Raw genomic sequence first — 27,021 nt, 5'->3', positions numbered from 1 at the left:
TCCCCATTTGAGTCACTCGGAAATCTGAGCAGCAGGGCCAGAAAGCACTGGGGATGTTGAAGATGGGAAAGAGGGAAGCTAGGAAAAACACATTCAAACTCTTCCCACCAGGGCTCACAGAGGCTGCCGCTCTGCGTGGCAGAAGTGAGCGCAGCTGGGGAACCCCTTTCCCCTAAGGTTGCTGCGTTTCCCAGAGGTTGTCTGAAATCTCAACTCAAAACCCCACGCTGATGCTGGGCAGGACGCACGTTCCTGAGGTTACAGGGTGGGAAAGCGGAGAAAAGGACAAAGGAAGCTCGGAAAGCAATCTGCAAAAGACTTTATTACAAAATACAGCACGGGGCTCACAGACGCTTGGCCAATATTCTCTAACACGTACACTGAAGCACTGCAAAATCCCTGGCGGTGCCCGCAATCTAATGTCTATAGTAACCTCAACCCCCTTAGAGTTACAGAAAAACTCTGCAACAGGCAGTGGAATGGAGAGACGGCAAGTCGCCGCGGACGCCTGGGCTCTCGGCTGCTCAACAATGACATCGTTTTCTCCAGGGGTTGAAATCCATGTCCATGGCTGACAACCCAACAAGGCTGGGACCCAAATTCGTATAGAGATGAGGCAGAGTGGAGAGAACAACTCTGGCCGGGCCAGAGTCTCCAGCCACTACTTCTTATTCCGGGGCTTTAGCTCTTCGGCTGCATTACGCAGGAAAATGTAATTTTTTTTCTGGGGATTATAAAATTCATGTCCCTAAAGAGAACAAAAAACACCAATGATCTTACTATTCAACAGAAAGCGTTTGTAGGTGCTTTTTCTAGGTGAAGTCCTGTGCTACAATACTGGAAGCATAATCTCTCAGAGAAATAAAACAACAAAGATAAAGTTAAATGTGAAGCAAAACTTCAGTCCTCAGAGAAAGGCCTAAGGACGTGTTGGTACCAGTGTGTCATCCATGTCCTGCTGAGAGAGTCTTCACAGGTTCGTGTTTTTGACACTGAGCCCCCTTTTAACACCCCAGGACTTTAACACCAAGATAACTGCCTTGGGCCCCTTGCTCAGCATTAGCTCTGACCTGAGAATGTTTCACGGAAAGGAGGACGTCTGACCTGCGAGTATCATGGGGATGAAGGACATCCCGCCCCACACAGAAGGGGCGACAGACACAGAGTGCAGCAGAGGCATGCATGGTGGCGAGTGATCCAGAGGCGTGTGCGGAGGTGTGCACGTCTGCCCAGGCCCACACTGGAGGGGATGCAGGGCTATATAGCATCGAAAGACCCCTGAAATCAGGATGAGGCCATACTACAGGGCTGTGAACGGCAGAGGGAGGCCTTTGAATGTTATTCCCCAGGAAAAAGGAGGCCGTAGGCAGGTCAGTGATGTGATCACATTTCAGTTTTAGGAAGAGAGGCGAGTGGGGTGGGCCAGGCAGATGATCTGGAAGAGAGACAGCAGGCAGGAGCCACAGGTGGGCCAAAGACCTGGAAGACGGAGGTGGGGCATGGCGCCGGGTGCACTCTGCCACCTGTACTGTGATGACACGTTTTTATTCTCTTCCCAACAGGCACGCCAAGAAAGCTCTAGAAGTTTTGCTCAACAGTGACCACTAATTCTCATCATATACAAAGTGTAGTTTTTCTGAACGGTTACTCAAGCAGCAAGCTAATAACATCAATCATATGTGATCATGACTTTGCACTAGAGATAACTGTCCTTGAACTAAGAGCAATGAAAAACCTCTGAAGCAAATTTCTCTTTTAAACTAAAGAGATTCTAATTTATGTAACCTCCACAATAAGCTGACATTAATTGCTTAAATGAATTAGATTATTTCAATTTTTAAACAGCACTCAAAGCAATTACCTTTCTCACTGCTTTCAATTTATTACTACGTTTTTTAATGCTTATAATGTATAGAGTCCCGCGTGTCATTTAAGTTAAAATACAGAATTTTGATGCAGCTGCTGGGACAAGGACGCAAAGAGAAGATTCAGTAAAGAGCCCAATGTGGGAGTTGAGGCCTCGGGCTCCACGCATGCCACAGCCTGTCCAACCTCAGCCAGGCAGAACCAAAAAAGTACACTCGTCACAAAACTGAGTGCATGGCTTACACAGGTGAATGGATAAACAAATGGCACACCCTACCTGGGAATACTATGCAGCACTGAAAAGTAACAGACGAGTGATTCACTCAACAGCACGGGTGAATTTCAAAATCCTTATGCTGAGGGAAAGGAGCTGGGGCAAGGGGAAAGTGTAGTGTAGGGCTCCACTTATAGAAAATTCTAGAATATTCAGACTAGTCCATAATGCCAGAAAACAGATCCATGGTTTTGTGTGTGCGTATGGGAAGATTACAGGAACACACACAAAAACCTTTCAGGGAGATAACTGTGGTGATAGTTTCATGGGTATTTACAGATGTTGAAACTGATCAAACTGTACACTTTAAACAAATGACTGCATTTCAACTGTACCTCAATAAAGTTGCTTTAAAAAAAATGCAGCTGCATGGCTCACACAGCAAACCCTCAAACGGGGAAACACAGAAGCAGCAGCAGGCCTGGAGGGTCAGAGGGATGGAAGGCAATCAGCTGGACTTCTGTGTCTATGTTCAGGGCCTCACGTAAGGTGCAGCCATACTCCTGAGACTGGGAAATACTAAAGGTGGAGTGGCCAGGGCCGGAACCAAGGGACGTCTCCAGTCACTGGCTTGTGTGGCAGCAGGTGTCTTGGGAATGCAAAGCACTGGTTAGAGCCCTGTGGTGGCCCCCCAGGCTGAGACGGCGAGAGGTCAGCAAGGCAAGAGGGGCCAAGAGACAGGAGCTGGCAGGAGGATGGAAACCACAGCCCGAAGCAGAATAAACCAGGACATGGCCAAGCAGTAGCGAGGAAAGCTGTGTGGAAGAGGAAGGGACAGGTGAGTGTCCGGCACAGACAGAAAGGAAGCTTCTGGACTGGACAAGGAGGACATGGCCACGGGGACTCTGAGTACAGCTCTAAGAGGCCAGAAAGTACCTGGCAGTGCACTGAGGAGGAGACCGAGCACAGGGAACCAAGAGGGTAGGCGCTGACACCACTCTCTCTTGATAGCCTTAACATACAGGGAAACGGCTCCTCGAGGCTTCCGTGCTTAGACAGGGGGAGGAGCTGGTGAACGGGGACAGAAGACAGTGGGAGAAGGCCCAGAAAAGAGCCGTGAGGGTGGAAGGAGGTGGGGTCAGCACAGGTGGACATGTGAGCGGGAAAGACACTGCAGGCCACTAGAAGCCCCTCCTATGTGAAGCAGGCGACCTCCCCATCGGAAGCCAGGGCAGGGTAGGTAGGGAAAAGTCTAGAAGGCTGCTGTGGAGCAAAGGGCAGAGTAGGGTGGGAGGGGAATGATGAAAACCACAAATACAATGATGACAACCTCTCCAGAAGAGCTGAGCAGTGGAGAAACACGCAGGCTGGCTGAAAGCCAACACACTTCCCACGGGGCTGGGCATTGAGTACCCGAGTCTACACATTTCACTATCACTCCCAAAGCCCTCAAAATTGCAGCCCCGCTCCTGCCAGCTCCTAACTCCCCCTACGCAAACTACCCAGCTAACCAACCAACCAACACCACCCAGGCGAAAGCTCCATGACCCGCCCTGCCACCCCCTTCATGAAGTGCAGCCCCCGGCTTGCCTGTGCTTCTGTGCCCAGGAACAGAGCAGCCCATAATGGCTCACACTGGCTGAGTGCTTCCTGTGTGGTGGGTTCTGGCCAAAGGCTGTACTGAATTCCCACAACCATTTGAGGAAGTCCTGCAATTTCCCCTTACAGGGAGGGGACGGTGACCTGCCCAAGGACACATGTGAGTCCTGAGAAGAGTCACAACTCAGGCCTAGGCCTTCTGAACCCAGAACCTGGCTCTACTCCCTTGGAGCGCCCGGGAGTTCTCACCTTTGACCAGTCGTAGCTGGAAGCGTACGCAAATATGTTTCCATTGTGATTGAAACAGCAAGCTGAAATGGGCTGATCTAACTGTTCTGAAGTTTTTAGTTTTGTTCTGGCATCTTTGTCCCAGAAGCTGAATCTACCATCAGATCCCACAGTGGCAAGGGTGCCATGAACAGGATGGAACGCGATTCCATTTACCTGCAAGGTAAATGCACAATGAGAAGCCAGGCAGAGGGGCGCGGAGAAGGTTCCACCCACGCACACTTCCTGCTTGAGTTAGGAAACAAAGCGCACAGGTACATTTCCTTGGAGCTGCCGCCTGCTGATCGCAAAAGAAACTATCCAGACTTCCTCCATCAAATGCCAGCCCAGAACCCAGTCTTGCCTCCTGTAAGGCCTGCACACCAGAGAAAGTGAGCATGTGGACAGCAAGAAACAAGGAGCAGACCTCAGGAAAACGTTTCTTTTGAGCAAAAGATTTCTCAGTGTGAGCTCTGTGTGTGAGCTGTCTACCAGCACTCCTAAGGGAGGGAGAAGACTCTGGCAAAACATCCTAAGCTTGCGTTCAGAAACAAATACACAACGCTGCTAGTCGGGGGCACATTAACACAGAAAACAAGGCCGGGCGCGGTGGCTCACGCCTGTAATTCCAGCACTTAGGGAGGCCGAGGCGGGTGAATCACAAGGTCAGGAGTTCGACACCAGCCTGGCCAATATGGTGAAACCCCGTCTCTACTAAAAATACAAAAATCAGCTGGGCGCCTGTAGTCCCAGCTACTTGGGAGGCTGAGGCAGGAGAATCGCTTGAACCCAGGAGGTGGAGGTTGCAGTGAGTTGATATCATGCCACTGCACTCCAGCCTGGGCGACAGAGTGAGACTCTGTCTCAAAAACAGCAACAACAACAACAACAACAACAACAACAACAAAAACCCACAGAAACCTGAAGCCTACAGCATAAGCCACTTATCTCCAGATATGAACACACACAAGCTCTTCAATGATGAGTCTTTTCTGATCCCACAACTCCTCAGCCACCTCCAAGTCTGGTTTCCAGATGTATCACCACGGTTAAAGTGTCTAAAAACGTACCGCATAGATGTCTTGAGGAGCTGAAGTGTTGGTTCCATTAGATCGATGACATTTAAAGGTGAAGTTATCTTTGGCACTGAAAAACAAAGGTTCATGTAAGTCTTCCTTTGTTAAAAAAAAAAAAGTCAGGTGAAATCTGCAAGCTGACAGAGTCACACTTACGGGTTTGGGGGGTTGATATAGTGAATAGCAACTCTCCCCTCGATACTTCCCAGGGCAAAACCAGTAGGCTTGTTCTGTTTGTCTTTAAAAATAGCCACACACCGATGCTACAGTTAAAACAAAACAGAGACATAATCACAGCGTAATATAAGATTTCATGACTAACATGAAGGTAAGTCATTTTTACCCCATGTTTAGGTTTGAGAAGAACCAGAAGAACATCACTTAAATATGATACAGCAGTAAGCATTGCTTTCTAACTCCTTAATAACTCCGTCTAAGCCGTGAGCTTAGGACCAAACTGCACACCCCGTGCCCCTCCCTGCCTCCGCTGCTCGCTCTCCCTCTGCCACGCTACAAGGCCGCGTTCACGCCAGCAGAGCCCCATGGGCTGCGAGGCGGAATGCCCGTGGGGAATGGAGACGTCCCTGGCTAGGCAGACACCCCTCAGGAGGTCACCTGATGCTTCTGCACCTCTGCCTCCCCAGCTGGAGGAGGGATGCAGGCTCTGCTGCACCAGACTCACAGGGAAACAGGGTGAAGGGGACAGTGGGTGCAGTGGCCATGCTACACACAAGCAACACGCTGCACTTCGCCCAGTGTTGAGTTTGAGGGCCCAAGGGCGGGTCTCCACTCTACAGAAGAACCCAGAGGTTCCACTACCCAGCCTTCTGGGCAGAGAAGCCGACCACCCTGAGGAGAAGCTACCTTCAGAGATACCACTTCTTCCTTCCAGTCGTGGCAACCTGCCCAAAGCCCGGAGGGCCACCCGCCCTGCCCGAGCTGGCCATCTGAGCTTCTGTGTGAGTTCAGGGGAAGCCCGGCAGGACCCAGGCAGGGGCTAGGCAAGACGAAGGGAGAAGCAGCCTCTGGCATTGTGACAGCTGCTGGGGATGCAGGTTTCCTAAGTACGAAGGAAAACGGCCTGCTCTTTCATTGCTGTACTGTTTGCTCCCCCACCTTTTAAAAAATTGCCAGACCATTACTTTTGTGAGTACAAAGAAAAAAAGTAAAGCAAAGTGACAAACATCTACAAGTTCTTAGATGACAGAAAAGGCCATGGCTGGTCCTCAGCACAGGGTCTACTGTGTGGCACACACCAGGAACTGCGCAACGCCAGGGGTGCCACTTGCACCAGGAGCCACACACACTGGCCCTGTGCAAAGGCCGACGACAACCAGTCCTCGACAACGGAGAGGCCAGGGCGCTACCACCAGGTGGCAGGAAGTGAAGCCAGATGGGACCCGGTTTTTTGGGGATTCACCCAAAAAGAAATGGGGAGGCAGGGAAGGGCTTAGGCCGCAGTCCGGCAAGGCCAGTGGTGCCACTTACAAGAGCCGCTGCCTCACCTCGGGAGGATGCCTTGAACGAGAGCCAAGGTCTATGTGCTTATTTTATTGTGGTAAGAACAGTTAACACGAGAGCCACCACTTAATACATTTCTAAGTCTACGTTATTGTTGACTACAGGTACCATGTTGTACGGCGTATCTCCAGAGCATTCTCATCTTGCTTAATGAAATTTCATCCCATTGATTAAGTAGCTCCCCATTTCCCTCTCCCCCAATCCCCTGATGACCACCATTCCACCCTTTACTTCCGTGAGTCTATGTTGGATGTCACATTTCAGTGGAATCATGCAGTTTCTTTCTGTGTCTGGCTATTTCACTTTGCATAATCTCCTTCATGGTCACCCACACTGTCACGAGTGGCAGGATTTCCTCCTTCAGGCTGCACAGCATCCTACTGCAGGTATACACCTCATTTTCTTTATCTGTTCACTTGGCTATTGAGAACAGCGCCGCAAGGAACGCTAGGAGTACAGGTCTATTCAGGTCTATTCAAAATACCCATTTTGATTCTTTTGAATCAAGACCCGTAAGTGGAACTGCTAGATCATATGGGGATTCTGTTTTTCATGTTTTGAGGCCTCCAGTTTTCTGCAACGGTTGTGGCATTTTGCATTCCCCAATAGTGCGCAAGGGTTCCAGGTTCCCCACACCCTCCCCAGCACTTGCTATCTTTGGGCTTTCTGGTAACAGTGGTCCTGTCAGGTAGGAGATGGTATCTCATTGTGGTTTTCGTTTGCCTTTCCCTGATGGTTAGTATGTTAAGCACATTTCCATACACCTGCTGGATATTTGTAGGTCTTCTTTGGAGACATGTCTATTCAAGTCTTTGGTCCATTTTTCGTGTCGCCAGTTTTCTTGCTATTGAGTTGCAGGGGTTCCTTATGTATTCTGGAAATCAATCCCTTGTCAGAAATAGTCTCCAAATATTTTCTCCCATTCCACAGGCTGCCTTTTCACTCTCTTCATGGTTCCCTCTGCTGTGCAGGAGCTGTTAGTTTAACACGGTTCCACTTGGCCATTTTTGCTTTTGTTGCCTGTGCTTTTTGGTGTCATAGCCAATAAATCACTGCCAAGACCAATGTCATAGAGTTCTGATCTAAGTGCTTTCCAATATTTGAATTAGATGTGGCAGGAGGGAGGGAGAAAAATGAACAGATTCCCAAATAATTTCAGGATGGAGGGGAGGAGACTGAGGATTAGTGAGACAGGAGGGGGAGAGTTCAATCAGGGGTGACCTCAAGATTTCTGGCTCTACCAAAGGAGATGGAGGTCCCATTGAATGGGCCGTGAAGCACATCAGGAGCAACAGGCTGGTGGTGGCCGAGAGGGGCAGGTTCAGATCCAGTGTTCACTCTGCAAATATTTACAGAGCATCTTTTACACTTGAGGCCCTGCTCCAAGTGCTGGGAGGTGGCAACAAATACAAACAAAAATCTCTGCTCTCATGGAGTTTACATTCTAGTAGGCAAAAGAAGTGAAATATTTAGTATGTATATGATATCCATACATACGTATAAAATAGATGGTACTGCTGGCAGTGGCAAGGGAGAATCCTGAGGCAAGGGTAACATTTGAATAAAGAGCCACAGAATGTAGTCGTGGGTCTGGCGTGGGATACTGCAGGCTCAGACGCCTGGGAGACACACCAAGGAGCTGTCCGACTGGGTGTCCCTGTCAGGAGCACAGAAATGAGGTCTGAGTCTCCAGTCCACAGGGCGTGGCCGAGCGACAGTGGATGGGAGATCAGTTGTGCTTGGGTGGAGGAGGCAGCAGCTTAGGGAGACATCTGTGGAACCTCCACATTCAGCCAAGAGCCAGCAAAGACGGAGTAGCAGCCACAGAGGTAGCGGGTAAGAGGCTGGCAAGACAGCAGCTGGGGAAATGTGTCTCGTAAGAACAGTGAGTGGTGCTCTGTTCCAGTAAGAGGATGGCTGTCCAGTGTCCCCTGGAATTACCAATGAGGATGCCACCAGTGGTCATGCCAAAAACCGTTCTGACGGAGCAACAGGGGCAAAGGTCTCACGAGTGAGAAACGAGTGGGAGGTAAGGGAACAAAGGACATTTCAGGCAAGATGCCCAACTGCGGAAGGAAAAGGGACACAGGCAGTACTGGAGGAGGATGTGGGGGTCAAGGGAGGTGTGTTTTCTAGGATCAACTAGATTTGAGCAAGTGTCAGCGCTAATGGAGAAGTACTACGTGGCAGCAGAGATGGGGGAATGGGAAAGAGGTGATACTCTGCATACGGTTCCCGAGAAGTCTGGAGGGCATGGGGTCCCGCCACAAAACTGGCCTTAGCAGGACGGTTTCCACCTCATGGGGGAAAAGGCAGGGGAGGAGGCAAGCACAGACAAATTTCTAGATCCGGCAGGAGAAAGAGGAGGAAGTTCCCATTAGCTTCTTTTTTCTCTGAGCAAGAGCTGATCTGATTGCCTGAGACAAAGACTAAAGGATGGAGAAGCTGACAAGAATGCAGGCCCAGCAGCCCTGTGGCAAGTGGAGGCCTGAGCGAAGGAGAAAAAGCTAGCAACTGTCTGGGTGTGATGCAAGCTGAGTTGAAGTCGGAAGCTAGGAATTTACAATGGAACCAACCCATCCAGATGTGTAATTTTATTCTCAAGGAAACCAAAATATTTCGCCCCAAAATAGACTTCTCTGACATATTTCAAGATGGCTATTCAGAAGGGCTGGAAATAATAGCTGAAAAGCTATCTTTTGTGGGGAGATTTGCATCTGCAGAGAAAAATGGGCATTGGTGCAGCCAGGCTTTCTCGGAGGCCCTTCCCTTGTATTGATTCAGGGAAGATTAACTGCCGTCTGATGCCCTTATCTCAGTCCTCTCCGAGGGTGCTGCCTGAGGGGCTTCCTCCACATTAACAAGACCACCTTTGCCCCACAGAACTTCTCTTCTCTTCTTCCCATAACCTATCTTGTCACGAGAACCCGATTTACCATGAGAACCTGTTTTGGGCCATGCCCTGAGCCCCCTTCTTGCTGTGACTTCGAGATGGTATGAAAGCATCAACCACACTGCCTTTAAGATCTTTGTAAGATGCTGTTCACATCAATAAATTTGTATGCCATTTCTCCTATTAATCTGTCTTTTGCCAGCTGGTTTTCAGTAAACTCCTTCAGAAAGCAAAGGAGAAGTTTTCCCTCGGTCCCTACAATTCAGTTGCACTCAGCCATCCGGGGCATGTTTGGAGAAGACGTAAGTTCAGTTCATCCAGGGATACCTTAGTATTACTTAGTATTCACTCACTAAGTATTTGTGTTTATATCCTTCAATTCACCCTCCTTTGAACATACTTATAGGTTTTTCAAAATACAACTGTATTCCAGATGTGAGCACAATCTTGCATACAGCAGGTGCTAAATACATGCTTCTTGATTTGACTAATGACGCACCTGATGTTTCAGCGGAGATTCTATCCTCCTGAATTCAGAAGGTTGATTCTCTAGTTGATAGACAATCAGGCCCCTCTCTGCAGTTGCCACCACAGCCATGGGGTATATCTAGGGAATAGAGGAAAACAGAGACGCGATTCAGGTGAAGCAGTGTGCTGTTTCTATACTAATGTGTTTGATTAAGTTTTGGTTACAAAATTAAGTCTGGATTTTAATAATCCTGTGATTATGTTTCACTAAAACCTAGAGAAACAGTATTTGAAAGTAGAACATTCATACATTTTAAAAAGTCTTGTGCTTTAAAATTAACTATAAAATATATGGATATTTAGAAAATATACTCAGGAACTAAGAATAAATAAAAATCCCCTACACCACCCCTTCAGTTGCTCTCAATAATTGGCTAACGGTATAGTATATTTTATTTCAGTCTTTGTCCTCAGCATGATACTTGGATATTTCTGTACAATTCATATCCTTTACTCAAAACATGTTTCATAAGGTCCATGTCACATATTTTTTCAAGTACTAGCAGCGGCTGTCTAACGTCCCCTCAAATGAACCTACCAAAGGGTTTATTTATCTGTGTCTTGGTGGCCCCTTAAGACCACTTCCAATGTTCCACTATATAACATAAAACAAAGACCAGCCAGGCGTGGTGGCTCACGCCTGTAATCACAGCACTTTGGGAGGCCAAGGCAGGTGGATCATGAGGTCAAGAGATTGAGACCATCCTGGCCAACATGTGAAACCCTGTCTCTACTAAAAATACAAAAATTAGCCGGGCCTGGTGGCACACACCTGCAGTCCCAGTTACATGGGAGGCTGAGGCAGGAGAATCGCTTGAACCCAGAAGGCAAGAGGCTGCAGTGAGCTGAGATCGTGCCACTGCACTCCAGCCTGGCAACAGAGCGAGACTCCGTCTCAAAAAACAAACAGACAAACAAACAAAAAACACACAAAAACAAAGACCATTTCTATCTTTGATTATTTTCTTGTAATAAATTCCTAAAAGTGGAATTACGGGACTGTTGGTACAAAACTTTCAAGACGTGACTAAACAGATGAAGAAAATTCCATCTCTTTATTTCTTTTCTTTTTTTTTTTTTTTTGAGACGGAATCTCACTCTGGCACCAAGGCTGAAGTGCAATGGTGTCATCTCAGCTCACTTCAACCTCTACCTGCTGGGTTCAAGCAATTCTCATGCCTCAGCCTCCCAAATAGCTGGGATTACACACATGTGCCACCATGCCCGGCTAATTTTTGTATTTTTAGAGGGGTTTGTATTTTTTTTTTTTTTTGGTAATTTTTGTATTTTAGATGGGGTTTCACCATGTTGGCCAGGGTGGCCTCAAACTCCTGACCTCAAGCAATCCACCCACCTTGGCCTCCCAAAGTGCTGGGATTATAGGCATGAGCTACGGTGCCTGGCCGAGAAAGTTCAATTCTATCCCACTCAGAGACAGTCCCCAAAGACCTGGTACCACCTCACAAAGTTACTGCAAGTTTTCCTACTGCCATGGAAAGGACATGATAGATGTCACACTAGAGATGGCACGTAGCTAGCTGCATATGTTCAAACAAGTGGCAGGAAAATTTGACATCCAGTATTAAGTACTTCTCAAAGAAACGCAGTACAAAAATCTCCCAATTGAAGACAATTGAGGCAATCTGAACTCTATCCTTTATATCCATTACTAAAGTCGGCAGGATTTTTACATTACCCGCCAACTGCAAGATACCACAAGGTGAGAAATACTTATTTTGTTTTTTTAAAAGTAAATACATGTTAAGTTAAAATCTCTTACCACATCAGCACAGTAACACCTTTCAGGGAGTTGCAAAACCATCATAGGATTTGAGGATCGAGTATCCCAAAACTAAAAGCAAAAAAGAGATGCCAGTATGTGACCATTCAGAGTAGAAGTCAAAATGGTGCAAGAATAAACGACAATCCTGACGGGGCCAAACAATGCCTCAATTGCACATTATACCTTTAAAGTCTTATCCCAGCTCCCAGTCATCACACAGCTGTAGTTTGGAGCTTTGATCCAATGGATGGTTTTAACAGGAGCATCATGCTTTCAACAAGACAAAAACAAAACAGGCCAAGGTAAATGTAAGAATGTGCTGAATGGCTTTAGTTGTGGCAATTCAAAGGGAAGAAACTAATTTAAATACTGAGGTCATAGCAAATAAAAATCAAAAGATATTTAGCATTTTACCAATCTTTCCTCACTGACGTAGTTTGCATGTCCCCACTAAATCCCATGTTGAGATGTAATCCCCAGTGTTGAAGGTGGGGCCTGGTGGGAGATGTCTGGGTCATGGGGGCGGATCCCTCCTGTCTTAGTGCAGTCCTCACGATAGTGAGTTCTCACAACATCTGGCTGTTGTAAGGTGTGGCATCTCCTCTCGCCCACAGCTGTCTCTCCTACTTTTGCCATGTGATGTGCCTGCTCCTGCTTCACCTTCCGCCATGAATAAAAGCTCCCTTGGGACTCCCCAGAAGCCGAGCAGATGCCGGCGCCATGCTCATACAACCTGCAGAACATGAGCAAACTAAATCTCTTCTCTCTATAAATTACCCAGTCTCAGGAATTTCTTTACAGCAATGCAGGAAGGGACTAATACACTCCTGATCAAAACAGTCAATTTAACACAAGAACATATATCTACCTTCCATTCCAGCAAACTTTAATTTTTTTACTCATAAGACATATGTGCGAGTGAAAGTAAGCTCCTCCTTAGGGAGATATTCAGAAATAACAAGTAGGGGATTCCACCAGTTTTACTCACTAAGGTGACATGAATTAAGAGATCAAGGAGATGTTTCTAGTACGCAGCACTGTGACCTGAGCAGCGCCTTCCTGAAAATGTTTCAGCATTGTGCTCTTCCTGAAGCCCCCTTAGCAGGCTGGACCCTCTGGTTCTAGGTTCTCTTATCTTCATTACTTCTGCCCTTGGCATTCTTCACACAGTACCTGCCAGTGGCCCCTGAGTAATGGTAAAAGTTCCACATGTGTGGGGAAACGCCCCTCTTACTCGCTGCTCTATTACTGGCCCCTAGACAGAGAACACTTGCTGAACGAGTAAGCGACCAAATGCAGTTGGCAGAAGACCAGCCATGCATGAGGTCAAAACGTCCAACCTGTGAATGTCACGGATCACCTATGACCTATCTTTCATAGATTTTAATGTCGCTAACTCCTTATGACTCTATCCATACATATATGAAGACCCATGACAAGACGATCTGTGAACACTAGTTAAGAATGAGAATGGTTATAAAATTGTTATTTCTGTGCTCAAGACGTTTCTGCTATATTGTCTAATTGATCTGACAGGGTCTAACTGCACCTTTTATTATAATTATAATAATTATTTCACTTAAAGAGCCATGAGAGTCCTGGGTACCAGTTGTGCCCAGCCTTTCTGCAGAGGCTTCTGTTACCTGTGCGATCTGTATCGCTTGGTTACTGCTGAGGTCCCACATTTTGGCAGTTTTATCACACGATGCCGTAAACACTTTGCTACCATCCTAAAATAAAATGAAGAAAATTTTGCATTTTAAGGAAAATTAAATCTCTATATACATTTAGATACTAAGTTGAATATATTGAGGCAAACTTTGGCAATCTTTATTTTTCCAATTGTTTGGGGACCAGTGTACTGCAAACTACAGTGTCATACAAAAAACTCATTTTAATCTATTTCATTATTGACTTACTTTTCTAAGCGAGAACATACAAACAGGATTTTAAAAATGAGAAATCACAAACTAGTGAAAACAAACTCTCTTGTCCCTGATCCCAGGTCTCCTGTCAGCAGCAACCATGGGCCACTTTAAAAATTTTTTCTTATTTTGATAAATCTTAAGCCTTCAGAAAAGTTGCAAAAATACAAAAAATACCCATAAGCACTTCACACAGATTCACCAATTGTAAACATTTTGTTACATTTGTCTTTCTCTCTCTATATAAAACACATAACTCTATAATCACTATTACTTTTGTTTAGTCCCTATCTAATAACACTTCGAAGTACATGCAATAAAGCTATGCCAATTTACAACAGTCACTGGTCCTATCTAACCTGTCAAATAGATTTAAAAATTAGTGGTCACTGTCTGATGGTTTCACAATATCCACACAAAGAACTCAAAGTAGGTTTTCTCTGTCACTGCAGCTTGAAAGCAGCCAGACATATTATGTCAATCAACGAGTGTGGCTGCATTCTAATAAAACTTTATTTACAAAAATAGTCAGTGGGTCAGGTTTGACTCATGGGCCATAGTTTGCTGAACCTTGGCCTAGTCTATTTATTTCATTTTTGGTTTCAGAGCTCAAAAATTGACCACCATTCTCCTCTAGCAAAAACTTGTTCCACTGAAGTGACTTCATTTGAAAGAAGAGATAAAACTTGCTCCTCATGCTTTTAATGAGGTTGTAATTCTACAAATCCTTGAAAACACGGCAAAAGAAAGGTATGAGTGTATGGAGAGGGCTGCCCTGAATCCAAGTGAACACTGGCCTCTCAATCTCATAACACCAGCCCCACCACATGTCATCAGCATTGTGGAGCAGACCATGCCAATCTCAGTGGACACGTGCAGACATAAAGGAGAATCCAGCAAAGCACTGGGGAGAGAAAGAGTATGTGTGTATGCTCCACCAGCTGTTCTAAGTCTACCTGCTTTAGCCACAGAGTTTGAACCATGTCCTTAAAGTACCGAAGACTCAACTTTACCAAGTTTGGCTTGGGAGGAAGGATAGCTTGAGGCCAGGAGTCTGAGACCAGTTTGGGCAACATAAGGAGACCCCATCTCTACAAAAAATAGAAAAATAAGCCGGGTATGGTGGTGCACACCTGTAGTCCCAGCTATTTCAGAGACTGAGGCAGGAGGATCACTTGATCCCAGGAGATCAAGACTGCAGTGATCCATGATGACACCACCGCATTCCAGCCTGGCAACAACCCTGTCTTTCTAAACAAGAGAACAAATTTAGAAAGATTAAACAACTTGGCAAAGTCAAAAGCCTGGAAGAGACAGAGCTGAAATTTGAACCCAGGCCTCAACTGGATGAGACAATGCTTAAAAAGCTATAGGCATGTAGTTTACTTTTCAAGAATCAGCTCTACTGGCAAGGCGTGGTGGCTCATGTCTGTAATCCCAGAACTTGGGGGAGGCCGAGGCAGGTGGATCACTTTGAGCTCAGCAGTTCGATACCAGCCTCGGCAACATGGCAAAACCCCATCTCTACTAAAAATACAAAAATTAGCTGGGTGTGGAGGTGGGCACCTGTAATCCCAGCTACTTGGGAGGCTGAGGCAGGATAATCACTTGAACCCAGGAGGCGAAGGCCGCAGTGAGCTGAGATCGCACCATTGCATTCCTGGGTGACAGAGCAACAGTAAAAAAAAAGAAAAGAAAAAAAAAAGCTCTATTCTTGTTTTCTATAAAGCATTCACAGAAGCCTTTCCAAACTTTACAGTTGCCTTCTGTATTCTTTTTCCCACCCGGCACCAGTTCATCTTACCTCCCTCAGAACGTACAACTCTCATTCCCATGTCTGATCCTCCCACTAGATGGTATGAAACTTAGATTCAGTTTTATAAATTCCAATAGCCATTAGATAACATTTGAGCAAAAGGATTCCTGCATCAGTTAGTTCTATTTCTTGCCATACTTTATGAGAAACTTTCTAATTCTGACCCGTTGCCCAATCAGTAAAGACAGGCAAAATACATTAGAAAAGTTTCAAATCTACTCATGCTGCTACTTTTCCATGTGTAAACTAAAAATAAGTTGCATATGAAATGAATGCTTCACTTTTCAAACTTTTCATGTATCTATTAATGCAGTGTCATATCTTTGATCAGGTATGTCAGGAAGACATTTTACAGATGATAAAAATGCCTTAGAGAAGCCTATCCTTGCTAATGAATGAAATGGGAGCAACTGTGGCCCCTAAACTATGTCAAAATGTTTATACACAGAATTATTTCTTATATACGAGATAAATAAGATCACATTAAAGCAGCAGTCTTCAACCTTTGTGGCACCAGGAACCGGTTTCATGGAAGACAATTTTTCCAGACTGGGGTGGGGTGAGGGTGTGGTTTCAGGATAAAACTGTTCCACCTCAGATCATCAGGCATTAGATTCTCATAAGGAAGACACAACCTAGATCCCTCACATGCGCAGTTCACAACAGGGCTCGAGCTCCTATGACAATCTAATGCTGCCGCTGATCTGACAGGTGGCGGAGCTCAGGGAGTTAAGGCTCACTGGCCCACCATTCACCTCCTGCTGCGCAGCTTAGTTCCTAACAGGCCATGGACCTGTTCTGGTCCACAGCCTGGGGGTTGGGGACCCCTGCATTAACGTATGGCCATAAAATTAAGATGGCCCACACGTTCCCTTTAAATAAGGCATCCTGATGGACTAAAGACCACCCTATTAGCCAGTCACGGGAGCACTATCATGTATTTGGTATTTAACTTTGGGGATGCTGTGACTCAGCATGGCAAGAGCCTGATTCCTGCCAAACCCATTGTAGTTGAACTTATACTGAATATTCCAGACTGACATAACAACCATAAGGTGTTAATTCTGGTTGAAGGATATAACAATTAATCAACAGATGCTCACGCTTGCACATACGCTCAATTTCAAGAGTTATTTCCGATTAAATCTGCAGCCCTCCCCTAATCTGACTTTACTATCAGCCTGGGTAAACACACCTTTGCCAAACCCCAAACACAAGAGACTAAAATGCAACCCAGTCAGAACCCAGACATATTTTAACCACAAACACCCCAACAGCTACCCCTCGATTGATGTAATTTTCTAAAAAATCTTAAGACCCCCCTACCAAATAAATCCTCCATTATGTATAATATATTAACTAAACTTCTGCCCTAATACCAATATAATACCTTGAGCATAGCCCTCTGAAAGTGCTGCCCCAATATACCATAACCCTAAGTCAACCATGCTCTAATTATGAATAACCTTCTTAGCCAAACCTTTGCCAATTCACCTTTAAAGACCCTGAACTTCCAGAACTGTAAACAACTATTTCTTTCTTTCTTTCTCATACTTTAATTTTCCACTTAAGTATTCTATGCAGTTAATGTAGCTTAACCACTCAAAGCCAGACACTGAAAATGTCTAGATGGGTCCACACAACCCCATGAACAGATAGGTTTGGTCCTGGCCTTTTTATTAGTTATTTGTAAGATTACACATGCAAGCATCCCTACCCCAGTGAAAACGCCCTCTAGATCACCCGGATCAAAGGAGCAGGTATCAAGCACGCACACACAAATGCAGCTCAAAACACTTGGCTCAACCACACCCCCACAGGAAACAGTAGTGTTAAATCTAGTAATAAACAGAAGTTTAACTAAGCTATACTAATATTTAGGGTTGGTTAATTTTGTGCCAGCCACTGTGGCCATAGAGTTAACCCAAGCTAATAGAACTTGGCGTAAAGAGTGTTTAAGGTCTGCCCTCAATAAAGCTAAACTCCATCTAAGTTGTAAAAAACTCCAGTTGAAATAAAATATACTACAGAAGTAGCTTTAATACCCTGAAGACACAGCAGCTAAGACAAGAACTGGGATTAGACACCCCACTATGCTTAGCTCTAAACCCTAATAGTTACATTAACAAAACCATTCGCCAGAGTAGTACAAGCAACAGCTTAAAACTCAAAGGATTTGGCAGTGCTTTATATCCCTCCAGAGGAGCCTGTTCTATAATCGATAAACCCCGATACACCTCACTGTCTCTTGCCCCCGGCCTATATGCCGCCATCTGCAGCACGCCCTAAAAAAGGTTATAGAGTAAGCACAAGTACACACATAAAAACGTTGGGTCAAGGTGTAGCCCATGAGGTGGCAAGAAATAGGCAACATTTTCTATGTCCAGAAAATCTCACGACAGCCTTTATGAAATCTAAGGGCTTAAAGAGGATTGAGCAGTAAACCAAGAGCAGTGTTTGATCGAATAAGGCCATGAAGCACGCACACAAAACCCATTATCCTCCTCAAATACTACTCTAGAAATCACTATTACTGTTAATTTTCTACACAGGTATAGAGAAGATAAGTTGTAACATGGTAAGCATACTGGAAAGTGCGCTTGGACAAGCCAAAGTGTAGCTTAACCCAAAGCATCCGGCTTACACCCAGAAGATTTCATCATGACCTGACCACTCTGAGCCAACTCTAGCCCCAAACCTCGCGAAAAATATTATCAAACTCTCTTAATCAAACCATTTACCTTAAACAAAAGTACAGGTGAAATTTCTATCGTGGTGCAATAGACAGTACCGTAAGGGAAAGATGAAAGAACTATATCAAGGAATAAAAAGCAAAGACAAGCCCTTATACCTTCTGCATAATGCATTAACTAGAAATGACTTTACATAGAGAACAATGGCCAAGTCCCCTAAAACCAGATGAGCTACCCAAGAATACCTGAAAGAGCACACTCACCTATGTGGCAAAATAGCGGGAAGATTCATGAGTAGCAGTGACAAGCCTGCCGAGCCTAGTGATAGCTGGCTGTCTCAGTTCAACTTTAAACTTACCCATGGAATTACTTAATCTCCCTGTAAGTTTGTTAGTCTAGAGAGAGACGGCTCTTTAGACTCTTCCTACAGAGAGTAAAAAACATTACCACCACAGTTGGCCCAAAAGCAGCCACTAATTAAGAAAGAATTTAAGCTCAGTATCTAACTATCTTAAATTCTAACCAGTCTACTGAACTCTTAACATCACATCGGACTAAACTATTACTTAATAGAAGCAACAACGTTAATATAAGTAATATGAAGGCATTCTCCATTGCATAAGCTTACATCAGACCGGAGTAACCCACTGACAGTTAACAGCCCAATACTAATAAATGATATAATAAACACCTATTATTTGCACTGTTAACCCAACACAGGCATGCTCTAAGGAAACATTACAAAAAGTAAAAGGAACTTGGCAAATCCTACCCTGCCTGTTTACCAAAAACATCACCTCTAGCATTACCAGTATCAGAGGCACGGTCTGCCCAGTGACATATGTTCAACAGCCGTGGTATCCTGACCATGCAAAGGTAGCATCATCACTGTTCCCTAAATAGGGACTTGTATGAATGGCCACACGAGAGTTCAGCTGTCTCTTACTTTCAACCAGTGAACTTGACCTAACCGTGAAGAGGCGGATATAAACAAGTAAGACGAGAAGACCTTACGGAGCTTTAACTTATCAATGCAAATAAAAACTCCAACAAGCCTACAGGCCCTAGCCTCCTATCCCTGCATTAAAAATTTTGGTTGGGGTGACCTCGGAACATAATTCAATCTCCTAACAACCTAAACTAAGACCACACTAGTCTAAGTGAGTTATTACACACTGAGCCAATAATTTGATCAACAGAATAAGTTATCCTAGGGATAACAGTGCAATCCTATTCTAGAGTCCATATCGACAATAGGGTTTACGACCTCGATGTTGGATCAGGACATCCTAATGGTGTAGCCGCTATTAAGGGTTCGTTTGTTCAATGATTAAAGTCCTGTGTGATCTGAGTTCAGACTGGAGTAATCCAGGTCTGTTTCTACCTATTTAACATTCCTCCTAGTAAGAAAGGACAAGAGAAATAGGGCCCACTTCATAACGTGCCCTCACTCCACAGATGATGCTATCTCAATCTAATAAATCATCACACACTATACCCAAGAGTAGGGTTTGTTAAGATGGCAGAGCCTGGCAACTGCATAAAACACTTTATAATCAGAGGTTCAATTCCTCTTCTTAACAACATGCCTATAATTAACCTTCTCCTGCTCCTAACATCTCCACTCTTATGGCGATAGCGTTTCTTACACTCATCGAATTAAAAATCTTAGGCTATATCCACTACGTGAAGGACTCAACATTGTAGGACCCTACAGACTGCTTCAACCATTCGCTGATGCAATAAAACTTTTCACCAAAGAACCCTGGCGGCCCTTACCATCTACTATCAATACCCTTTACATTACTGCTCCAACCCTAGCCCTCTCCATCACTCTCCTCTTATGAAAACCCCTCCCTATACCAGATCCTCTAATTTTAATGTAGGCCTCCTATTTATACTAGCCACATCAAGCCTAGCCGTCTATTCTATGATCAGATGAGCATCTAATTCAAGATATGCACTAATCAGCGCACTACGAGCTGTGGCCCAGACGATTTCATATGAAGTCACCCTAGCTATTATCCTGCTATCAGTTCTACTGATAAGCAGCTCATTTAACTTATACATATTCATCACAAGAATTCCTCTGACTGCTCCTACCATCATGGCCCCCAGCCATAATATGATATATCTCCACACTAGCAGAAACTAACCGAGCCCCTTTTGATCTAACAAAAGTAGAGTTTAGCCTCAGGCTTCAACATCGAATATGCCGCAGGCTCATTTGCCATCTTCTTTATAGAATATATGAATATTATCATAATAAATGCTCTAACTACTATTTTCCTAGGAGCACTACACACTGTATATCCACCAGAACTCTGTATCACAAATTTCATTATCAAGACCCTTCTAACCACTCTCTTCTTACGAATTCGAACGGCATACCCCCAATACCACTATGACCAACTTGTACATCTTTTATGAGAAACTCCTACCACTTAATTAGCATTTTGCAGATGATATATCTCAATGACTGTCCTAATTTCCAGCATCCCACCCCAAACATAGGAAATATATCTGACAAAACAATTACCATACGTTAATGCAACATGCTGAGTGCAAAGGTTGCACCCTACAGGATTTCACTGAGATGACATTCCTGTAAAGGCAAAAGTATAGGGACAAAAAAAAAAAAAAAAAAAACAACAGATCAGTGGTTTCCAGGGGCTGGGAGTTGGGAAGAATTTGATGAGAATCTGGAGGCCGATGGATCTGTTCTATATTTTGAACACAACTCTATGCATTTCTTAACACTCACAGAGCTGTACACCAAAAAGGTTCAATTTTACAGCAGGCAAATCAGACTCAATAAACCTGACTAAACGAACAGGTACAAGGCCTCGAAAGGGTCCTCAAGGCTTAGCTTCTTCAGCACTGCAGTGTGTCTGCCTGTCACCAGGCCCCTTAACATTCGCACTACTTTTGGGTTCAGCCACCAGGAGCAATGGCAGGAGAAGAGGAGAGAGGCTGGGGTGTTCAACCCCTGGCTCCCCTCGCCAGGCCAAGGCCCATCTACAGCTGTTCATCCCTTGGCTCCCCTCTGCCAGGTAGAAGACCCTCTACAGCTGCAGCGCATGCTGTGCTCCAGGAGCCCCACCCACTGCAGCTCGCCACAGGTGTTTCACCTTCCCTGCTGGCTTCTTTGTAAATGCCACTTAATCATTCAACTCTCCTAAATCACACACACAAAATTTAACACAAGAAAAGCTTTCAAAGAAAGTGGCTAACTAAAGCCAACATTAAGAACGTTAACAAACGACTATATTTATCTTCAGAAACTTAGAATTCTTACACTATGAACACGTATGTGCTATTTGTGTTTGGATTATTAAATATTCTCAGTTATTCTGTACTTTAAGTAAAAGGGTACATGAGAAACGGAAGGGAACGTACATCACTCCAGCAGACATCCAGCACAGGCCCAGTGTGCATCTGCTGGGCTTTTGGAATGGTCTGTCCACTGTCTTGAACTTCCCAGCAGCGAACCTGTAGTAACAAAAAAATTCAACGCAAACAAAGCAATTTACAATGTATTGCTTGCACTTAACACCTAAAAACTAATGGGGTACACCTTAACCATACATAGACTTCTCATAGCAACCTAATTATCTAACTTCAAGAACAAAGGAATTAAAATATCTGTGAAAACAACTGTTTTCTTATGCCTAAGCTATTAAAATAAACAAATTCTATTGCTTACACATAAAATTGCAGATAATTTTCTCACTGCATCTATGAGACATGTCTTCTAAAGTAGAATATCACTTACCCATTACCATTCTCTGAATGGTAAGACCAAAGTAGAAACTTACCTCTTTTCTGAATACTTTTTTATATAATCTCCCCTCCGTTAAAAAAAGTAATACATTTTAGAGATTTTGTAAATATGGCAAAAAAATAAAAATCACCCTAACCACACCACACACAACCACAGCTAATGGTTCTGTGTGCTCTTAGTCTTCTTTCCATGTACACATATTTTCTGGAAGACACTAGATCACACAGTATCTTCGCTTTTGCAGCTACAGCTTTCCTCCTGCATCACCAGCCTGTTCAACTTTAAACATTCTTTTTTTGAAGCAGCAAATCATCTGAAATCTTTCTAGAAATTACATGTAGAACACAAGCTTGCTCAACCTTGACTACCATCTTTCCTCCTGTTCTCCTAATCCCTGCTGCCCGTGCTGTAGGCTACAGTTTGAAAACTTTTCCAAAAACTTACAATGGTATTCCATCATACAAACACACCATAAAGTGCCATTACTATTGGATATTAACATTTTCAAAATTTTCACTAGCATTATGGTTTTTTGAGAGGCAGTACCAGGCACTGGCTAACTAGAAGCGTGGCCCTGAGCCTTACTGTGCGTCTGCAGCCTCTGGCTTTGCCACTTACTCAGATACGCAACCCGAGGCCAGTTATTCTACTTCCCTAAGCTCAGCATCCTGATCCATAAAATAGAGACCAAGTTCACAGTGCTTTGGCTGTTATAAAGGTTAATTTAGACAACGCAAATGAAGCACATTATCAGGTTTCCTACTCAAGTCCCAGAAGGGTATCAATGAGATAAAGGGTATAAGCTTACGGATTTTGGTAACTATTGCCAATTATCCTGTGGAAAAGCTCTGCCAACTTACATACCTACCAGTCGTACATGTAGGGTTTCAGCTTATCCTTGCTGGCACTATTATTCTTTTAAACTTTTAATTTTGTTAACTTAATAGAAAAAAGAGTCTTAAATTTGCATTTTTCTGACTACAAGTATGGATGAATGGTTCAGGTTTATTCTTACTTTTGTGAAGCCCCTCTTTACACCCTTTGCTTATTTTTCTACCAGAGTTTTCTTTCTTTTAGTACATTGTAATTTTTTTGTCTTTCTTTTTGTACACGATAAGTATGTATTTAGGCAGATCTGTGCTATTATTTAATGTTGAAAAAGTTTAACACATGCCTGAGGAACACTGTCAGGATGCCAAGAAGGGGAATTTGTTGGTGTGTGCCACTGGGTATAATGTTCACTCTGGATAAATATGACATTTTATTTAGGAATAAACTTTAAGAGATTGAACTACAGTAGAAAATTTTGAGCAATACATTTTTGTGCTTTCCTAATAAAAACCAGTGTAAGAACAAATAATGTCTGCCATTCAGAAGGGTTCACACCCCCAAATTGATTTCTTAAAAAAAGGCCATAAATAAGTCTAACTGATTCATTTACTTGGGAAACAACGGAGCTAAAGCTAACCTTGCCCATACAAAGAGAGATGATTTATAGAACACGTATTTAAGGAGCACTTACATCATTAGCCCATGATCCTGCAATAAGAAAGTTCCCCGGCAACGTTGGTGGGCTAAAAGATAGACAACCAATGCTATCATCAGGAGATGATGTTACTTCAATATCCTAGGGGAAAAAAGTCAATGTTAAAATGTACGCATACTCACAACTTAATTCAAAATGGTTTTCTTTCTCACTAATTACCTCACGGTGGCCTTCCCTTGTGCTCAAGAACTAACTGAATTAGACCTTTCCTTACTATGATCAAAAAGAGGAGTAAAAAATAAGCTGGAGAAAGCACCAGCACCACCAGGACTAGCAGCAGCAGCTGCTGATGAAATGCCCACGGCCTCGTTTTCTAAATGACCAGTTCACTCTGGCCCCACAGTGCTAGATCATAGTTTTCACCTGCCCTCCCTTCTCCCCAACCATGGGAATTCTGAGTCAACAGTCCTGGGCCAGGCCCTGGGAATCTGCACTGGAATCTGCACCTTCGGTGATTCTGGAGACCTGGCAGGCCAGGAAGAACAGGACACTAGTAGAGGGGACACATTTTCTGTGCTCCAGTGTTTGAGAAAGATGAGTTAGACAAAGTTTCAAAGCTTTTGGCCCAAAGGAGGCTCCCAAGTCATCTCAGGTTCTGTCCTTGATGGGAGAAACTCTGGCCAAACTCTTCCTACAAGCCCCAGGAAGCTTTTCGTGGTACCTTCATAGGGTTGTGATTATCTGTGGTTGCGCTGCCAAACATGCTGGTCCCACTGGTTCCAAAACCTGAGGTTGTTCCAAACAGGCTCATTTTGACCCTAAAAAATAATGAAAAATGTTAAGGGTCAGTTTTCTCTTAATATCACTGAGAGGCAATGGTAAGATAATTAACTGGTAGAAGAGAAATACTCAAAGTGGCTTGAGGCCAGGGTTCACTTTTCAGACAAGATTTATATATGCAATGAGCAGAGCGCTTTCAAAAAATAAACCTTCTATTTTAGAGTAGTTTTAGGTCTCCAGAAATAGTAAAGATAGAATTCCCATACACTCCATATCCAGTTTCCCCTATTACCTCATATTAGTACGGTTCATTTGTTACCATTAATAAACCAATATGGATACATTGCAGATTATTTTGTAGTCACCAGCTAGAAAATACATTCACTCATTTTTTACATAGAGACACTGAGCTGCACATCAGGAATACAACAGTAAACAAGACGGCAGGTCCTCATGCTTTCAGGTTTCCACCGAGTGGGCATTCACTTTCTCACTAATTTCTGAATTCTGGTTTACGTCAGTATCTGCATGAAACTACCTAGAACAACCAGTCCCGGCAGCAAATCAGCAATTTCTTGGTAAAAGTTTTAAAAAGGTCTGGCATCGTGTTTTGGACATTTACCCAGCAAGAACCTCTCCCACCCTGGGTTTTTTCCTGGGTATCATAATCTAACAGGCCCACCAGGGTTTGGCCAGGGCCTCTGCCACTCAGGAGTTGGGACTCTGATCTCACCAGTCTTCATCTTCCTGCTCTGCAAACATAGAGAACATTAACACCTTCTCCAGGGCTGGTCTGGGGATCAAATCAGATTATGTAGAAAATGCAGTGTCTAGTTCATAGCGGGTAAATAAACGACTTTTCCTTTCTTTCTTCCAACTCCCCGAGGAGTTACATACACTGAAGCCACATTTCAATCCTGCCACCCGTTACACTGAGAAGTCCCCCATACAAGTCACTTCTCCAAAGGGAGACAAATGGCTGAGTGACATCCTTGCTAACAAGACAACACAGACCGGAGAAACTGCAAGGAATTTGGGGAAGGCATTTGAGTTTCCTCAGCTTCATGAAAAATAAGTGCAGAACAAAAGGTGAGAGCAACAGCTACAAGCACATGTATGTTTTAGTGAACGTGAGGGGATGTGGTGCTTGCCGACCACATTTCTGCATTCAAACGCAGAGGTACTTGAAACACCAGTTAACTGTATGAACGGACAAAGGCAAAACAAGGCTTCTGCAATCAGTCCAGGTGCTGGCTACATGGCTTTGGACAGGTTGCTTAACCTTGATTTTCTCATCTGTAAAACAGAGACACTGATACCTACTTCAGAGTTATGAGAACTAACTGAAGCCACACACACAGTGCCTAAAACGCAATAGGTTCTTAATAAATGTTACTTTCACTCTATTCCTCTACCTCAACCTTCAAGCTGGGAGAGAACATCTCTGCCACTAGGGATGAACTTAGGGAAAAGAACACGGTAGGTGAGAGTCATTCGTGTTAGTCAGTGTGGACCACACCTTATTCCACACTGGGAAACTTCCAAAATTCAGAAGGCACAGGCGTCTGTGGGACCCACCTAATCATTTCTTCCCGCTCTCTACTGCCTTGCTGCACCCCAGCCCTCCTAGCTCTGCTGGCTTCCTTTCTCTCCTGAACACAGCAAGTTCATCCCTGCCTTGGAGCAAACCTAGTCCTGTTTCTTCAGCCTGGGATGGTTTGTTTCCCCTTCCCCACAGCTACCTTCGTTTTAATCTTCACATCCCAGTGCAAAAGTTGCCTCCTCCGAACTTTTTGGGGTCATGAAAATGTCCCAAATTTGAAGTTGTGATGTTTATGCAACTGCATAAAATTTCCAAACTCACAACCTACACTTTAAATGGCTGAAAGGTATGTAAGTTATACTTAAAAAAAGCTGTCACACGTATTCTTTAATTACCTCCTCAAAGGCTTCTCTGCCAACTTTAACATATCTAAACTTCCACCACATCCCCTTGCTTTCTTCACAGCACCAGTCATGACCTGGAATTTCTTGTTTATACTCAATCTCTTCCCCATCAGAATGCAGGCTCCAAGGGGGCAGCCACTTGCCTGGATTCTTCCCTTAATGCATGCTCGGTCCCACAGTACAGTGCCTGGCCCAGGGCGGCTGGTGTTTAATAATACTTGCGGGGAGACGTACTGCCTGTATAGTTGCACCTATATACGTATACAATAAATAGTTGGAGGGGTAAGACAGAAACAGACTTAGTTTCAGAGTGGTAACTGCTACAAAAGAAATGAAGCAGGTTGACGTGGAAGAGGCTAAAAGGGGATGCCCTTCTGCAAATCGGCCAGGGAAAGCTTCTCCGAGGAGCTGACATGTATCCGACGAGAGGTCAGACGTGTAAGGGGGAGGGGCGGAGGCGACAGACACTGCATTAACGCAATGGGACCCTTCCCAGGGCCTCAGCTCCCCCACAAGAAAAACGATGGATTAGACCCTAGGTGACCCCTAAGGCCACTTTCAGCTCTGACTTCGCTTCCAGGATCCAGCAACGAAGCTTAGTCAACAGTTCCGCTCGCGCCCCAGCATCCCGCAGACGCGCGCTCCCCGGAGGCAACTCGGCCTCTGCGGGCGCCATGGTGGCGGGTAACAACGGGATGCGCGCGGCACGGGGCCTACCTGGGGATCTCGCCGCGGCGGAAAGCGGCGGCCGGGAGCAGGAGGGTCTGAGGAGTTTGCGAACCTGCTCCGGCGCGGAGGACGAGGGCGAGGAGCGCGGAGAGAAATCCCAGGAGCCCGAAACCT

The 27,021-nt window shown here is 44.7% G+C and overlaps 2 protein-coding genes across 4 annotated transcripts; one reads left to right on the top strand and one right to left on the bottom strand.

Moving 5' to 3' along the window:
- Positions 1 to 301: 301 nt before the first annotated feature.
- Positions 302 to 27,021, bottom strand: RAE1 (ribonucleic acid export 1). 3 transcript variants are annotated; one of them, XM_003904576.5, is made up of 12 exons: positions 26,896 to 27,021; positions 24,173 to 24,269; positions 23,488 to 23,592; positions 21,581 to 21,673; positions 13,391 to 13,477; positions 11,931 to 12,017; positions 11,745 to 11,816; positions 9,936 to 10,043; positions 5,179 to 5,285; positions 5,017 to 5,092; positions 3,929 to 4,123; positions 302 to 748 (listed from the first exon to the last, which is right to left on the bottom strand). In XM_003904576.5, the coding sequence occupies exons 2-12, from the start codon at positions 24,260 to 24,262 to the stop codon at positions 662 to 664; spliced, it is 1,107 nt and encodes a 368-aa protein (XP_003904625.1). In that variant the 5' UTR covers positions 24,263 to 24,269; positions 26,896 to 27,021; the 3' UTR covers positions 302 to 661. The 3 variants fall into 3 exon arrangements, with proteins under 3 accessions (XP_003904625.1, XP_009214154.1, XP_009214153.1); XM_009215890.4 differs by lacking the exon at positions 26,896 to 27,021 and adding an exon at positions 26,322 to 26,795; XM_009215889.3 differs by lacking the exon at positions 26,896 to 27,021 and adding an exon at positions 26,170 to 26,277.
- Positions 18,647 to 19,688, top strand: MTRNR2L3 (MT-RNR2 like 3). Its single transcript, XM_031656858.1, has one exon. The coding sequence runs from the start codon at positions 19,097 to 19,099 to the stop codon at positions 19,169 to 19,171; it is 75 nt and encodes a 24-aa protein (XP_031512718.1). The 5' UTR covers positions 18,647 to 19,096; the 3' UTR covers positions 19,172 to 19,688.

Source organism: Papio anubis, chromosome 16 (genome assembly GCF_008728515.1).
Source record: "Papio anubis isolate 15944 chromosome 16, Panubis1.0, whole genome shotgun sequence".
NCBI lineage: Eukaryota > Metazoa > Chordata > Mammalia > Primates > Cercopithecidae > Papio > Papio anubis.
This window is presented reverse-complemented; position numbering and strand designations above follow the sequence as displayed.